The sequence below is a fragment of the Triturus cristatus genome, chromosome 4_2 (assembly GCF_964204655.1).
Source record: "Triturus cristatus chromosome 4_2, aTriCri1.1, whole genome shotgun sequence".
NCBI lineage: Eukaryota > Metazoa > Chordata > Amphibia > Caudata > Salamandridae > Triturus > Triturus cristatus.
In genome coordinates this window covers 251,674,012-251,690,647 of record NC_140586.1, presented here as the reverse complement: position 1 = coordinate 251,690,647, position 16,636 = coordinate 251,674,012, and the positions used below count along the sequence as shown (strand labels likewise).

At 45.4% G+C, this 16,636-nt stretch overlaps 1 protein-coding gene across 1 annotated transcript in view; it reads left to right on the top strand.

Annotated features, from left to right (window-relative positions):
• LOC146833580 (guanylyl cyclase C-like) overlaps window positions 1-16,636 on the top strand; it is a 619,755-nt gene that overhangs the window by 449,930 nt on the left and 153,189 nt on the right. The window contains exon 20 of the mRNA XM_085601439.1: window positions 2,052-2,143. Within this exon, the coding sequence (XP_085457565.1) occupies window positions 2,052-2,143 (92 nt within the window). The remainder of the gene's footprint in view (window positions 1-2,051; window positions 2,144-16,636) is intronic.

The window sequence follows — 16,636 nt, the reverse complement described above, 5'->3', positions numbered from 1 at the left end:
AAGATTTGCACTGTGTAAATCCTTGTTAGACTCATTTAGGAGAGATTTAATGTTGCCTTGCCATCTATATATGTGTATATGTTTATAGTTTTATGACTACATGCCTGATGATTACCATGTGGAAAAGCGTAAGCTCAATACAGAAGGGGACACATTTGCAATCCCATTTTGCCACTGGAGGGACACTTTTTGTGAAGCGCCGGTGGCATAGCGGCATTTTCCCTAAACAAGGTGGCGCTAAGCCACTTAGCGTGGCTTAATGCTACCTTGTAAATATGCCCCTTTCCGTCGAAGTCCTCTGCGGCAAAGGGGAGTGCAATGGGTGTTGCAGTGTTCCACTGCAACACCCATTGCTTCTTGACGCTGCCCCAGATTTACAAGGTTTTAGGATGGCGATACAAGGAGAAATTATTAATTTCTCCTCGTTTTTTGCTCTTTCTATGTGTGCAGCACACATTGAAAGATCAAATCACCATTACTGATTGTTTATGTGCAGGAAGGTGTCCCTTCCTGCACATAAACAATCGCCCCTGCAATGCAGGCACCCTTGCAACATGGCTGGGTGCCTGCAATAGCTCTACGCACCTTTTTCTGCCCCAGTCATAGGGGAAAAAGGGGCCTGTTTATTATTAAAAGTTACAAAAAAGGCAGTAGGCCTAATTTATTTATAATTAACACATATGTTAAAGCTAATAGGCCTTTAGGGGTGGATTAATTTTGCACTGTGTTGAAAACTGAAGTCTGGTATTTTGTTACCTGAAATCTCACAGATTACCTTTTTAGGGAAGGGTTTTGATGGTGGTTACCCTTGTGACAAACTCTAGAGGTAGGTTTGCACTGTATCATGCAGTGCTAGAATCTCTTTGAAAGGCCTGACAGGCTCAGCTGTCTGCTTGGGTTTTGTAATAAAAATAATAGTATATTATAGTAATTATATTACATCCATCCATATATAAATATATTTGCATTTAGGTACATAAAGGGTATTTGGGTCAGCCCTCTTCTGCTATTGGTCTTTCTGAGTGTCATTCACACTCTGCTTCCATCCATGACAGTGCACTGCATGGGGTAATGGTGCAGTCCTCACAAGTCTTTGGTTCTCTTGCCCTCTGAATGGAGGCGTTTTCTGATCACATGTTCACATCCACCTAAAAATGAGTGCTCTTCAGTGTCCAGGCTGGTTGGTCAGTCCTTTAGTTTAGCATTTTCTATTTGTATAGCTCCCCTTTCATTTTTTTGCTTTTCCTCTGTTTATTTTACATTTCATCAAGAGGATTCTGCACTCCCCAGGCAGTGGAAACAAGAAATGATTAGACACTAATAAAAAGAGCACCTGTGGTATGGCAACCAGCTGAGAACAGCTAGCAACTGTAGTGGTTGTGCCTGTAACAACTGCAGCAACAAGCACAAATTAGAAGAAACAGGCTTTGGCTCAATGAACAATGTAGAAATGACAGTAATGTTAGTAGCAGGCTTAACAACTGAGAGCTAAGTAATACACAAGTAAGTGCCCCTCTAGAAATTGATGCTTACAAGTATGTCAAGACAGCAGCACAAGCTGGGTCTGGTTATACAATTGAGTTACACAGTCATTAAGCAGTGTATTACATTCCTGTCTTTCACAGAGTCTGGGAGAGATAAACTAGGTCTTTGTAGAGTGCAGTGTCAAGTAAAGCGGCTGACGGGTTAAGAACATTTGCTTCCATCCAGGAATGGTAAAGCATACAAGCAGATGTTCTTGATAAGTTCTGAGGACATAGAATAAGGTGCAGCTAAAGTTCACATAGTCTGTGCTAGAGATAGAGAACTTAAGCTGTGATAACTGCACTCACGTTTCCACTTACATTTTTACAGTCTGTCTGTCATGGACCTGTGAACTATTGAGCAAGACAGTTCTGACTAGACAAGATTCAGTGCCAATTTTCAGGAGTGCTCCTTCGGAATACTTTCTTGAGCCTTAGTTTTACATGTTGTTTCAGATTCTTACAAGGTGTTCATCTATCCCTGTCCCCTTATTTATGTGCAATGACCCTTGTTTTTGTGTCCAAAAGGTCTACCTGTTGATAAGAAGCTGCTGGGAGGAGGACCCAGAGAAGAGACCGGACTTTAAGAAAATTGAGAATACCTTGGCCAAAATCTTCAGGTGAAGGAGACTGAATCTGAAGTAAAACAGCACTAAATTCTGTGAGAGGGGGATTGAAGGGAGCAGGGTAATTCAGAAATGAGAAACTACCTGACACACACAGGAGTGAATGTAGAACTAAAATTCCCCATACTAAGAGCCAGATGTACAAAGGTTTTTTGCGTGTGCAAATGGGTTTTAGACTCGTTTGCTCCTGCAAAAAACCTGTGGCCCATGTACTAATCCCATTCAGCGAGTCGCAAATTAGGATTAGGGACTCGCTATTAGGAAGGGTTGTTCCAAGGGCGTCCCTTCCTAATAGCGACTCCTTAAGCTATGTAAGAATGTTTTGCAACCACAATTTTGTTCACAAAACACTCGCAGTTTACCACCCTTTTCAGATGGGTGGTAAACCACTCGCAAAACGGGAAGGGGTCCCCAGGGGACTCATTCCCATTTGTGCATGCATGCGCAAATATTTTTTACGGGCAGGCAGTGGCCCCAGGGACCACTGTGTGCCCCCAGGGACCACTGTGTGCCCTTAAAAAATGAAACTGAAAAGATTAATTTTTTTTAAAAATGCATCCCGTTTTCCTTTAAGGAAATCGGACTGCATTTAGAAAAAAAAAACTGCTTTATTTAAAAGCAGTCCGAGACATGGAGGTCTGCTGACCCCAGCAGGCCACCATCCCTGGGAGTGCAGCCATTCTCAATAGGGTCACAAATTGCGACAGCCTCATTAATATGCATGAGGCATGCAATTTACGACCCCATTGGGAATCACAAACAGTGTCTCAGATACTGTTGTGCATCCCAATTAGCGAGTTGCAAATGCAACGCAATTTGCGACTCGATAATTGGCGGGTCATACATCAGGCTCTATGTGTATATATATTCATAATCTTCCTATTAACTTTGCCATACATGTCCATCAGAACTATGAAAGGAGCAAAGGAAAGATCCTCATCTGTGACAGATGTAGCCTTTCTCCTAAATCCTTTCCTTATATTGAAGAACCAGGATGCTGCCTCTGCTGACACATGTCGGCTGTGTTGCTGTAGAATACAGTTAGACATCTGATTCAGTGATATGGCTCAGTTGATACGAAAAGCTCTTGTTAAGGCAGATCTTTCTGTGAGAAGTTGCTGTTGTGCTGTAGTCTGCCATGCAACAGCAGCTGCAGTGAAAAGGGTTTTGTAGTACTGTCCCATTTAGACAGCTCTTCTTGTGAAAAGACTAATGTGGTGATGTTTCCTCCCATTATTCGTTGGCTGTAGTTTTGCCCTTGACCCTGTACAGTGCTTTGCTGCCTTTTTGCTGAGTTTGCGCTATACAAATAAACACATACATATAAACACGGTCCATTTGCGCAAAATCTGCTGCAGTAGTATGGTTTCCTTTGCGACGGCTCCTTCTGTGCTGAAGCTAATATGGTGTTGTGGTTTAACATGACAACAACACTTTCTGTAATGTACCTTGCATGCAGACAGCTGTTTCTGATGGCTACTTCTTCACGCAGATTCCTCATCATGTGAATATCCTCCAGGCATCTGACTATATCCAGAATATTTACCCCATGCAACAGCTCTCCAAGGCCGCCAGATGGAATCGTGTGGCTTCAGCAGCAACTCTGCAAGTCCAGAATGTGATGACATTTGAGTTTACAAGGTCTTAAGTGGTGCACTCCTGACAGTTCCTGTTTTCCTGCACTTCATCAACTTGGTCCAGAGCTCATCTTGCTACTTCCCAGATCAAATCTCTCTGCTTCAGCAGTATCTAGGTCAATTGTCTTCTCCAGTGATTTCAGGGTTCGAAATGCGGTTGCAGAAACTGCATGAACATGTCTTTGTAGGACTCACACAACATGTGCTTGCCGTGTCTTGGCTCTGAACATGAAGCGGGGGACTATGACTCCTGTTCATTGATGCACCTAAATGCCTTCAGGGACAGGGAGCCAAGCTACTTTTGGCAAAGGCCCAGAGGCATACCTCAAAGTGTTCCCCTTCCCATTCAGGTTACTCACTCGATAGGAAATAGTTTCCTAAGGGCTCTTCCCACAAAAAAATACAAGAAGTGCCATAGGAAGGAGTCTTTTTCCTCAAAGAAGCAGTTCCACCTCTGTGACCGTTCAGGGTCCTGATGTCATTTCCCAGTGTCAGGCTCTTCTTTGGAGTCAATGCCAACAATGAAAGAAATGAAGCCGGAATATCTGATTTTATTGGCCAACCATGTGCAGGTCTTGGCCTTATGGCAGGCCATACAGGTTGTTTTCATGATGACTCTGGAACCTTCTAAAGTGCTTTCAAGACGTAAGGGCTATCATGCGGATTGGATGATTCTGGCAGCTCAGACACCGATTCCTCCTATCTCTGAGCCTCCACAGGCTCTGCCCCTGGCACTGCTCCAGACAAAGCCTATGACTTCCAAGTCATCAACCCCATGTGATCCGCGCCCCCAATGGTGTTGATACTAGTGCTAACCTCAAAGCCATTATCAATGCCTCCTTTGAAAACCTGAAGTTCATGGATACTATCCGAACTGTGAAAGAAAACCTTAGGCATATTTTTATGACAAATCTTTTGCACAACATGTCCACAGGGTCAAGAGAGTTGCCCACTTGGAGGAACTCTTTGAGTCAAACTTTGATGCTGTTGTCATGCCTAACGGGTTAGGCCCATACAGAAAACTTGCAAACTTTCTCAACAATGGAGCCTTAGTTACCCTGCACAGGGAGTGCCATTCACGTTTTGTCTGACTACACCACCACTGCCTACTACATCACAATTCTGGGTATTGTGGGGCATGGACCCTGTAATGGGTGACAATTCAACTGCCATAGTGGGCCCAGCTGCAAGGTTTTTCCCATTTGTGGCGCATCTCACAGGCTCCTTCAACGTGACAGTGGATGTTCTGTGTCACCGACCAGAACAGGAAGAATCCTCTGCTTTGACCCACACCCTTTTCTCGGAATGGTTCACTTGTGATACCTTCAGGTTCGATTGACCATGGGCCTACTCTACACATTCCCACCAATAATGCTTCTGCCAAGAGTCCTACAGAAGGTACAGGGTGATTGAGAACAGCTGACTGTATGATAGCGATATGGTACACCGATCTGTTGGAATTCAGCACTCGCATAGGTTGGTCCTGCTTTTGCATCAGACTGGTAATGTCCTTAAATACAATCATCAGGGGGCAACGATGGCACACCTGGAGAGTGAGCAGTGTAAGCAAGAGTCCTGGATTGAACCGCTGCACGACACGGTGTACTTGTTCAATACCAAGTTTAAGTTTAAACATTGTTCCACAGTGGAGTGCCCCAGACGAAAACTGCATTGTACCTCGGATTAAATGTTTTCTCATCTGCCCAGTTTACCAGTCGTTCTAAAACCATACGACCCACCATCTTTACCATGGAGTACAAAAGGGAGATAGGTCTGTAGCAAAGGGTGCTATCCCGATCACCTTTTTTAAACACTAGAACAATGTTTGATAAAGCCCAAGAATCAGGGCGGCCAACCTGGACCTAGGCATTAAAGACTGCTGTCAATACAGGCACCCAAGTTTCCACTTTCATAATATATAGGCCTGGGGGAATACCATCGGAACCCGGGGCCTTGTGTTGTGCATGCAATTTGAGGGACAGTTTTTTGTGGACAAAGAGTTGCCAATGGGGTGTTCAATTTATGTTTAGTGTTTGAGGCGTTCAGTTAATTTTGCAGAAACGTTTCATACATGTGACAGGAAGGAAGGTAATGACACATTATTTGGATTACATTTTCATGGTTGGTGCCCCGCAGTCTCAGGAATGTCAAGAAAGTTTGTTGTTGAAGATATAAGTGAAATAACCTGATAGTATGTTTTCAGGGATGGAGTGACTTTAGTTTTAGTCACAAGGTTTTTTTTTCTCCTTTCTAACAATCTTAACTTCCCCTTTAACTGCCCTGACTCCGTGGGTAGCTCTCTAGCTGTAACCTCAGGGATTGTTGCCACGGGCGCTGGAACCCTCTGGGAAAAATGTACAATATCCCTGTTAGCGGCTAGGTGTGCTGCTCTTGCTCGCAAGGAATATCTACTCAACTTGGGTGGGGAAATGCCCTCATATAGTTTTGTGCTTTTCTCCATACAGTCCAATGAGCGGGCGGCCCCCCCTTTTAGATAGCACCCCCTACACACAACGCCACAACAAATATAATCTTCGCCGGGCCCCTTACAGATCTCAGAACCGCCAGCAGGGAAATCAGCCTCTCGCCATCCGAGTATTTCAAAAAAGGAATCCCCCACGGAGACCTCGGTCTGGATTTTACACTCCAACCGGGCCCCCCCTACCTTCGACACCAAACTGTTTACTCCGGGACGCGGACGTTGTGCTGGGCTTCCCCACAATGACCGCCAAAGCTGCGAGTGCAGAGCGTTGCCTCCTCGCGCTGCTGCCGCCGCCTCCCACTTCCAGCGCGAGACGGCTCCACCTTTGCCCCGGGAAGCGAACGCGTTCCTCTCGACTGACAGAGGACAGGGGAGCCGGCGCCTCCAACACTCCTTTCTCATCTCCAGAACGATCCCCGGAGTCAGCGTTCGATGGGTAACCTCATTAGCCCGCCGTCATACTATTAGAGGAGAGCGAGAGAAACGCACCCGCGACCGCTCACACTACGGCCGCCATGTTCCTCACCCTCATGAAAACATACTATCAGGTTATTTCACTTATATCTTCAGCCAAACCCCCCCTACCGCTAAGAAAAGTCATGCCAAGCCCTCCTCAACAGGTGGGGGTAGCTCCCCCAACAGACACATCGAACGCATTACAGGCACCCCCCGATCTTTCTCTCATTTCTACGCCTAAAGAGAAGGTGGGGAGGCCAGTAAAGATTAAGACAGCCAAGAAGGCCACAATTAGTGACAATAGGGGTCTTAATCAAGAGCTAAATAAACAACATGCAAAATTTACCCCTACAATGTCATTAGAACAAGATCCGCCTACAGGAACAGTCCTCTCCAATAGATTCTCAGTGCTAGAGGTTCAAGAGGAGGACCAAGAAGAGGAAGTCCATAATAAGGATCAAGAACAAGGTGAAATGGAAAATGGATCAGCGATCAATCAGAGAGAATCAAGCTGTCCGACCTCAGATTCCTCAACATCAGATCCACGCTCATTAGCAGATCTGTTGTTAGCAATGAAGGAAGAAATGACATCCAGGTTTACTATTTCAGAGACAAACCAAGCGGAGATGGCTACGCGGTTCTCCGTCTCAGAGGCAAACCAGGCAGCTATCCGGGTCTCATGTGATGCTCTGGCTAAAAAACTGGAAGAGATCACGGCTAGAACCGAGACACTTGAGGAAGAGATACCAAAACTGAAAGATTCCTTAGAGACTACCACAGCAAGGTTAGATTCCCTCTCTGTTGAGAACAAAGAACTGAAGGACGACCTGGAACGTCTAGAGAATCACTCGAGGCGAAATAATCTAAAAATTTTAAATGTCCCTGAGGCACTTGAAGGGGACGATTTGAAAGGTTTTCTGATCACTCTGTTAAAGGCTACTATCCTTAAAAACTTGCCGAATATCGATCTCAATCATGAGATTCAAAGGATTCACAGAGACCCCTTCAAAAGAAAGATTGGGAAACAGAAGCCACGCAAAATACTGGTGAATTTCCTAACCTATTCCGTCAAAGAGTTAATCCTTTCAGCAGCATTAAAAGAAGGGACACTATCTTCGCCACCAACGGTAAACCCCACATTTTCCTTCACTATAAGATCCGATATCTCCCACATAACAGCCACAAGACAGTGGGAGATGGGGAAGAGGCTAGAAGAGATAAATAGCTTGGGGGCAAAAGCACAATTAAGATTTCCAGCCACCCTTCGGGTCATGTGGAAGAACCATATGCACATGTTGCGGACACTGGAAGATGTCGATACATTCATTGCCAAAATCCAGCAAGAGAAAAAGGGTGGGTAACAAAACAGGAGGGAGACATAGTTACTAAACCGGAAGGTTCCGCCCACAATATATATCTCAGTTTTTTAGATAGGGGAGAGCACGAGAGGAAAGCACCCGAACAGGCTCAGATCAGCCTAATAGAAGGGAGGGTTCCTCAAGGGTTAGGGAATAATGGGTGGGTAAAGGGTCACGTGGGGGAGACTAAGGGGTTAAGAGTGGGAGGGGGGATGAGAGGGGGGGTAACACTAGGTGGAGGGCAGAGTAAGGGGAGGAAAAATAAAAATAAAAATACCTCATCGCACCAAGATTTAGGTCTAGTTAACAGTAATAAAGCAATAAGGAAGAATGTTTACTTTAAGGAAAACTCATGGCAACAACCAGTAGGATGAATAAAGTCCGTAAAATCCAATATATCTCCTGGAACTTAAACGGCCTGAGGTGTGAGCGTAGGCGTAGATTGATATTAAAATATTTAGAGCTCACACCTGCACAGATATGTCTACTGCAAGAGACACATTTAAACCCAGCTGAATTTCAAGCGGTCTTTTCAAAGACCCCATGGGTACAATGTTTTTGTGCCTCACAACAAGTAACGAACATCCGAGGGGTAGCAATCGTCGTAAAAAAGGGGTTCCCATGTAGGATCAAGTCGGTCCAAACGGACCAATCAGGTAGATGGATCATTGCCCTCCTAGATATCGGGGGAGTCGAAATGACTTGTTCATCCTACTATGGACCAAATTCAGATGACCCCTCATACTTAGCTAAATTACAAGGTAGCCTAATGTTAGTAAATCCCCCCCTGATAGTAGGAGGGGATTTTAATGTAAAACTCGATCCAGTAAAAGACAGTTCCCACGCAAGTCACACAATAGCAACTCCAAAATCACGAAGGGTCTTGAAAAACTTAATTTCAAACTTAAACTTAGTCGATCTATGGAGAGCCAAGGTAAGCAACACCCAGGGTTTCACCTATTATAGTAAAAAATATAATCATTCCTCACGGATCGATTATATATTGGTGAATAAAGAAGCGTTAAAAAGTTTTACAAGCATTATGGTTTTGCCGACACATTTATCAAACCATGCACCTTTACTAGTAGCTTATGCGATCAGCGATAAATGTTCCCAAACCCGATGGACCCTGAATAGAGCAATGTTATTGAACCCAGAAATAATTCAATCTATTAGTAGCTCTTCTTCAGAATTCTTTTCTATTTACCTGGGATCAACCTCCATAGATCACGTATGGGATGCCTACAAGGCTAACTTAAGAGGTTTAATACAAGCACAAATAAGTTTAAAAAATCGAATAAAGACCCAGGAACTAAATACCCTTGAGGGAAAGATTGCTACGTTGGAGACTGAGATGAGAGAGGCACCAATCGGAGCTGCGCGGGAACTAGATTTGATAAATGGTAATCTGGAGGAGGCAAGACAAAACGTTAGGCTCTTTTTAGATGAGAAGTGTAAGGCGCAATGGCAGACTAGAAACATGGAGGTCTTCGAATACGGGGAGAAAGCGGGGGCAATTCTGGCCTGGAAGGCAAGATTAGATAGGGCAAAGAACGATATCAATGAGTTATATATTGACAGTAGCGGAAATAAATCTAGTGACCCGGAAGAAATACAGAAGACTTTGTTAACACTATTTTCAGACCTATACAAGGAAGACCTTGAACCCTCCCAAGCCCAGATATCTAATTGGTTAAAAGATAAGTCTCTTCCAGTCTTAACGGAGGCCTCCAAGATGGCTCTGGATGCTCCCATTACTACAGAGGAGATATCGATTCAAATAAAGCGGTTAAAAAACAAAAAAGCAGCAGGGCTTGATGCCCTCCCCAACGAAATATACAAATTACTTCAAGATGACCTTTTACCAATACTCCACGCCCTTTTCAACTCAATCTACTGTCCCAATGGGGTGATGCCTAGATCATGGAGTGAGGCCACGTTGGTGTTAATTTTAAAACCCGGGAAGGACCCTTTGGCGGCGGATTCCTACCGTCCAATTTCTCTGCTCAATGCAGATTATAAAATCTTCATGGGAATTTTAGCAGAGAGACTGGCGAAGTTAGCTCCTAGTTTAATTAACTCTGACCAGAAAGGCTTCATACAAGGGAGGGTTATTCAAGATCAAACCCAACTTTTGATTGGAAACATAGATCTGGCAGAAGCAAGAAAAGACCCCCTGGCAGTAGTGGCAGTAGATGCTGCCAAAGCATTCGATCGCGTTTGTTGGAGATATCTGTGGCAAGTTTTGGAGGTCATGGGAATAGGCCCCGTATTTATACATACTGTTACGCACTGTTACTCAGGCGCCTCGGCTAAAATCCTCCTAAATAGTTCACTAACTCCTAGCTTTCCTATTCAGAGAGGGACAAGGCAGGGATGTCCCCTGTCCCCACTTTTGTTCAACCTCTATATAGAGCCCCTAGCCCAAACAATCAGACTGAATAATGACATTACCCCTTTTAAATCATTAAGCTATGAATGTAAATTGGCACTTTACGCTGATGACGTGATTGTTTACACTAACGATCCTGAGAATGCAATCCCTCAACTGGAATTCACGTTAAGGGAATTTGGTAAGGTATCAGGGTATCGGGCCAACTCAGATAAAACCGAGATAATGTGTTGGAACACCACATACAATAGTGGCCCCCTGAGTAAGGAATTTAGATATCTTGGAGTAAAAATCGTCAAAGATTTAAATAAAATTACTTTAATAAATCTTGGGAAAATCGAAAAGGACATAGATTATTTATTTGCCAAATGGAAGAACCTCCCTTTGACCATCTTTGGAAGGGTAAACTTGGGCAAAATGTCTGTGCTCCCTAAATTAACCTATATTTTCAATGCTATTCCATTAACCTTTCCTGGTAAAACCATAGCCAAGATACAGGGTAAAATAGGTAGCTTTATTTGGGGCCAAAAAACATCTAGGATGTCGTGGAAGAAGCTTAGGAGGAAGTTACTTAAAGGAGGATTAGCCTTGCCTGACATCAACTGGTATCTAATGTCCTTCCAGTTTAAAGCTGTTAGAATGCTATTAACCTACCCTGATACAACTGCATGGGGGAGAGTACTGGGGGAAATGGTGTTAGTTGAGGGCGGCAGCCGGCAAGGCGGGTTTTTGTACAAATATGGTGCACCAAGGTTTTTTAAAAGGGTCCGGCTAAAGGTATTGAAATCTGCCTTATTAAATTGGTATCAAATGAGGAAGATATGGGGTATTGGCTATTTTTCAAATTTTGCTCCAATTTGGGATTCTCCGGGGACCCCCCCTTGTATGTGTGACAGTTTGGCAATACCAATTAAAAACTCAGGTATGGAGAGGTGGTCAGAACTGGTTGACTCAGAGGGTATCCTTCCTTGGGAAGTACTCTCAGTTAAAGTAGGCCCTCACCTCTCAAGGTTTAAATATCTACAACTAAAAAGTTGGTACGAGGCAGAAAAACATAACATCGTCGGAAACTGGGAACTAGAGCAATTATTACAAGATACATCCCAGAGGAAGAAGGAGATAGCCTTATGGTATGCTCGAATTCAGGAAGCAGAGGAAATCAAGACCTCCTCTCCCTCCTCAGTTTGGAATGGATCACCTTTAGACACCTGCATTGAGGAGCTATTTTATCCATCATTAAAATTATTGTATAAATATATAAAGCCGGCATCCCTGAAGAAAAATCATTTTTTTGTAATAAACAGACTATACTATACCCCAGCCAAAATTGCAAAATTTGCACCAATCCCGACCCCAAGCTGCCCAAGATGTAGTCTTGTACAAGCCAATGATCTACACATTTTCTTCCAGTGCCCTGAATTAACAACATATTGGAAAGGCTTGAAAGATATCCTCTCATCCATATTAGAAGTAGACATAGTTGTAGACCTATCCCTGGTGTTTTTTGGTAAGAACGATTCTACCAATGGCGTGCTCCCACAGGATCACATGATCCTCGTTCTATATCTGATCCTCCTGGCAAGAAGAGAAATTTGTATCAAGTGGAAGGATAACATCGCTCCGGGCAAGGAAGAATGGTTGAGAGCCGCCATAAGAATGGCGAGATTAGACCAAGACACCAGGGATGACAGTCATCATAACATTTGGCAACCCCTGACAAGTTGGGCACGGCAGAGACGTCTGATTTGATTCAATCTACCAACGAATCAAAATAACAAAAAAAAAAAAAAGAAATCTCCACTTAAAAGGTCCTATGATTACACCAGTCCTCAAATACGAGAGGAAGGCCATGGGGCCTGGACAGAAACAGCGAGCCAAAGAGGCCCCCAGGAACGAGACAATGTTGGCTTGTCAAATCTGTGGAAGTCTTTGGTGAGATGAGGATAAAAAAAAAAAAAAAAAAAAAAAAAAGAAAGTTTGTTGTTGTTTCAGGATTTGATGCAGGATGTGGGTGTTCCCTTGGTGCCAGAAAAGACAATTGTGCTGGTGCTTACTTTTTTGGGCATTGAGTTGGATTCCCACAGGATGGAGATCTGATTTCCAGAAGAGAAGAAGCAGCATTGTCTCGAACTCTTGAATAGGATGTTGGGCAAGGCTAAGGTGCAGGTGAAGGACATACAGATCCTGCTGGGTCATTTGAGTTTTGTGTGCAGGGCAGGAAAGGCAGGCAAGATGTCCTGTAGGAGGTTGGGTTGGGCTCTGGCAAGGATGTCCCTCCCACATCACAGGGTGCGCCTCAAGGTTGGGCTGAGGGAGGATTTGCGGCTATGGCAAGTGTTTCTGAGTGAATGCAATGGTACTTACATGGTGGGATTGGGGGAGCAGGTGGAGTGGTCTGTTGAGCTGTTTTCAGAGGCAGCAGGAGTCTTTTGGCAGCGTCTGTGGTGTGCAGAGGAGTGGCTGGAGACATGGAAGCGTGGGGACAGAGCATTGCCATCAATCAATCACTCAATCAGGGAATTGTAAGCGCGCTACTCACCCGTGAGGGTCTCAAGGCGCTAGAGGGATGAGAGGGGGTTTGGCAGCTCTGTACAGTCAAAAAGCCAGGTCTTGAGAGTTTTCCTAAAGACATTCAGGGAAGGGGCGCGTATGATGCCTTCTATCCGTGCTGCTACTTTGCACCACCCTGTCTGCACAAACTCATCTCATGCAAGCTCATACGCCCTGCGGGTAGATTCTGACAACAAGCCCAGGGTTAGTTGCACCACTAGCTCTCGCCCACGGACCACAAATGAGCCGGCATCACAGTTTTCCTCTTATTGACCCATGGTGTATGCCCACTGAACCTCGTCCACTGTAAAAGAGAAAGAGCATCGGCAACTTCATTATTTACTTCCACAATATGTTGTGCTTTGTGTCATTCGCGCACAAGCACTCTAACAAAAAAAACCCGCAACAATTTCCAAACCTTCGGGTTCTGTGCCAACTGCGCTTGACAATGCTCACCCCTGACATTTTGTCCACGTTGAACATGACCGTTCTGTTAGCAAATTGGCACCCCCAAAGACAGACTGCAATCGTCAATGGGAAAGATTCCAGAAACTACCCCTCTCTCCAGCAACAACAGCCGGCCTATCGTCTCCTCCTGGACCCCAGTCACCACAGAAGACACCACTTCGACCATGAAAAGTATCCACTCAGGGGCCCCCATTGACCCTTGGCCTCCGCACATTTACCACAGAGCCACCACCATTGCTCCCGAACTATGGTACAACATCAACACCACTTTCAAGACCGGCACCTTTCCCGACAACTGGAAACGCCCAGAAGTTAGACCCCTGCTCAAGAAGCCGTCAGCAGACATCTCGGACCTCAAGAACTACCGACCCATCACCTTCCTCCCCTTCGCGGCAAAAGTCTCTGAGAAAATCATCAATGCCTAGCTAACAACATTCATTTAAGAGAACTCCATCCTCCACCCCTCCCAATCTGGATTCCGAAGCAATCACTGCACCGAGACTGCTCTACTCGCCGCCACAGATGACATCCGAACCCTCCTCGACCGGGAACACATCGTGGCCCTGATCCTGCTCAACCTCTCTGCAGCGTTCGACACGGTCTCCCACAGCACACTCACAGCCAGACTCCATGACGCAGGCATACATGGAACTGCCCTCGACTGGATCCGCTCCTTCCTCACCGGCAGATCCCAAAGAATCAGACTGCAACCCTTCCTCTCAACTCAACTGCGGTGTGCCCCAAGGATCGTCGCTCAGCCACGCGCTCTTCAACATCTACATGGCCCCCCTCGCCACCATCGTCAGACAGCACTGGCTCAGCGTAGTATCTTACACCGACAACACCCAGCTAATCCTCTCCCTCACCAAGGACCCTATCACCACCAGACTCACCTTCCAGGAAGGAATGAAGGACGTCGCATCCTGGATGAAAAACAGCTGTCTGAAGCTCAACTCGGAGAAGACAGAGATCCTCGTCCTGGGATCCTCCCCCTCGCATTGGGACACCTGGCGGCCCACCACCCTTGGCAGCCCCCCAACCCCACAGACCACACCTGAAACATCGGCATCATACTCGACTCCTCCCACTCCATGACCCAACAGGTCAACACTGTTGCCTCCAGATGCTTCAGCAGCCTCCGCATCCTCCGAAAGACCTTCAAATGGATCCCCCCCAAATCAAGGAAGATGGTCACCCACACACTCATAACCAGCAGACTGGACTATGGTAACGCCCTCTACATCGGGATCAAGAAGTCTCTGCTCCACAAACTCCAGACCATACAGAACACCGCAGCAAGACTCGTCCTTGGCATCCCCTGACACAAGCACATCACCCAACACCTGTGCACCCTCCTCTGGCTCCCCATAGAGAAGAGAGTCACTTTCAAGATACTCACCCATGCCTACAAATGCCTCCACAACATCGGACCCCAATACCTCAACCAGAGGATCTCCTTCTAAGTACCCAAGAGAAACCTCTGATCTTCCGACCTCGCCCTCGCCAAAACCCCACGCATCCACAAAGCCAGGACAGGTGAAAGAGCCTTCTCCTACATCGCGGCCAAGACCTGGAACGAGCTCCCGATCAGCATCATACGCGCCCCTTCCCTGAATGTCTTTAGGAAAACTCTCAAGACCTGGCTTTTTGACTGAACAGAGCTGCCAAACCCCCTCTCATCCCTCTAGCGCCTTGAGACCCTCACGGGTGAGTAGCGCGCTTACAATTCCCTGATTGAGTGATTGATTGATGGCAATGCTCTGTCCCCACGCTTCCATGTCTCCAGCCACTCCTCTGCACACCACAGACGCTGCCAAAAGACTCCTGCTGCCTCTGAAAACAGCTCAACAGACCACTCCACCTGCTCCCCCAATCCCACCATGTAAGTACCATTGCATTCACTCAGAAACACTTGCCATAGCCGCAAATCCTCCCTCAGCCCAACCTTGAGGCGCACCCTGTGATGTGGGAGGGACATCCTTGCCAGAGCCCAACCCAACCTCCTACAGGACATCTTGCCTGCCTTTCCTGCCCTGCACACAAAACTCAAATGACCCAGCAGGATCTGTATGTCCTTCACCTGCACCTTAGCCTTGCCCAACATCCTATTCAAGAGTTCGAGGGGGGTCTTCCTGGAGAATTGGTCAAGAATGTAGGGCACTGGGGAGACTGGTGACTCCAGAATTTACCAGTTGGTTGACTTTGCTTTAAGTGGTCTTTGTTCTGATTCTTTTATCTTGGGTGTTTATGTTTCTTATACCCAGTCAGTGTTGTTTGTATTCCTCTTAGATAGATTAACACCCACTTTTGAGGTTATGGCTTTAACTGCACTTCCAGGTGAGTCAGGATCCGAGCTTGTTTCTGGCTCAATTGGACAGTTGTTGTAGTCCGGTTGGTTTGTTAATATTGTCATACCTTTTACCAAAAGTATTTGCATGCCCTAGATGGTAGTCTAGTTGAGCTCCGTGAAATTCTCTATTTTTTCTTTTTAGCAGGTCTTCATGACCTTGTTCAAAATTTCAGAGTTTTTCTTCGATAGCTCTTTCCAATTAGCAAGTTTTTGTTGCATTAGTCAACTTCAGTCTTAGATTTTTTACCTTCCTCTTCTGCAATGTCTACGAGATGTCTTATCATTTTCATTAAAGCCTCTTTCAGGGTAGTCTCCCATTTCTTCATTAGTTCAGGATAGTGGTTTCAACAGGTGGAAAGATCAAAATTCTTAAGACTCTTGGTATTCAGTCTGCTTCAATATATTTCTTAAGCAAAGTGGCTGCTCATCATTTCACGGTTTCTTTCCTTAGTGCTCTTTCTAATGCCTGAAATGTAATTCTTGCCAATGATGGGTTCAGTTTATTAAAGCTGGACGGTCTACAGGGTGAGGAACTGAAGACCTTATCAGTTCTATTAGAGAAACGTTCTCTGCGGTCCATATAGTTTGCTTAGATCATGCACTTGCCTGACTTCATCCTCCCCAGTTCCACTATGGTCTTATCACAACAGGCACCCAACCAAGAATGACCTCATTGGTGACACATCCTCTTCACTTTTTAAGAACAGACTTAGACAACACTGTTTTTCAATTTACATACAAGGACATATGGTTTGCCCTGGTGAAAGTTCCAGTCTTATCACTTTATATGCCTG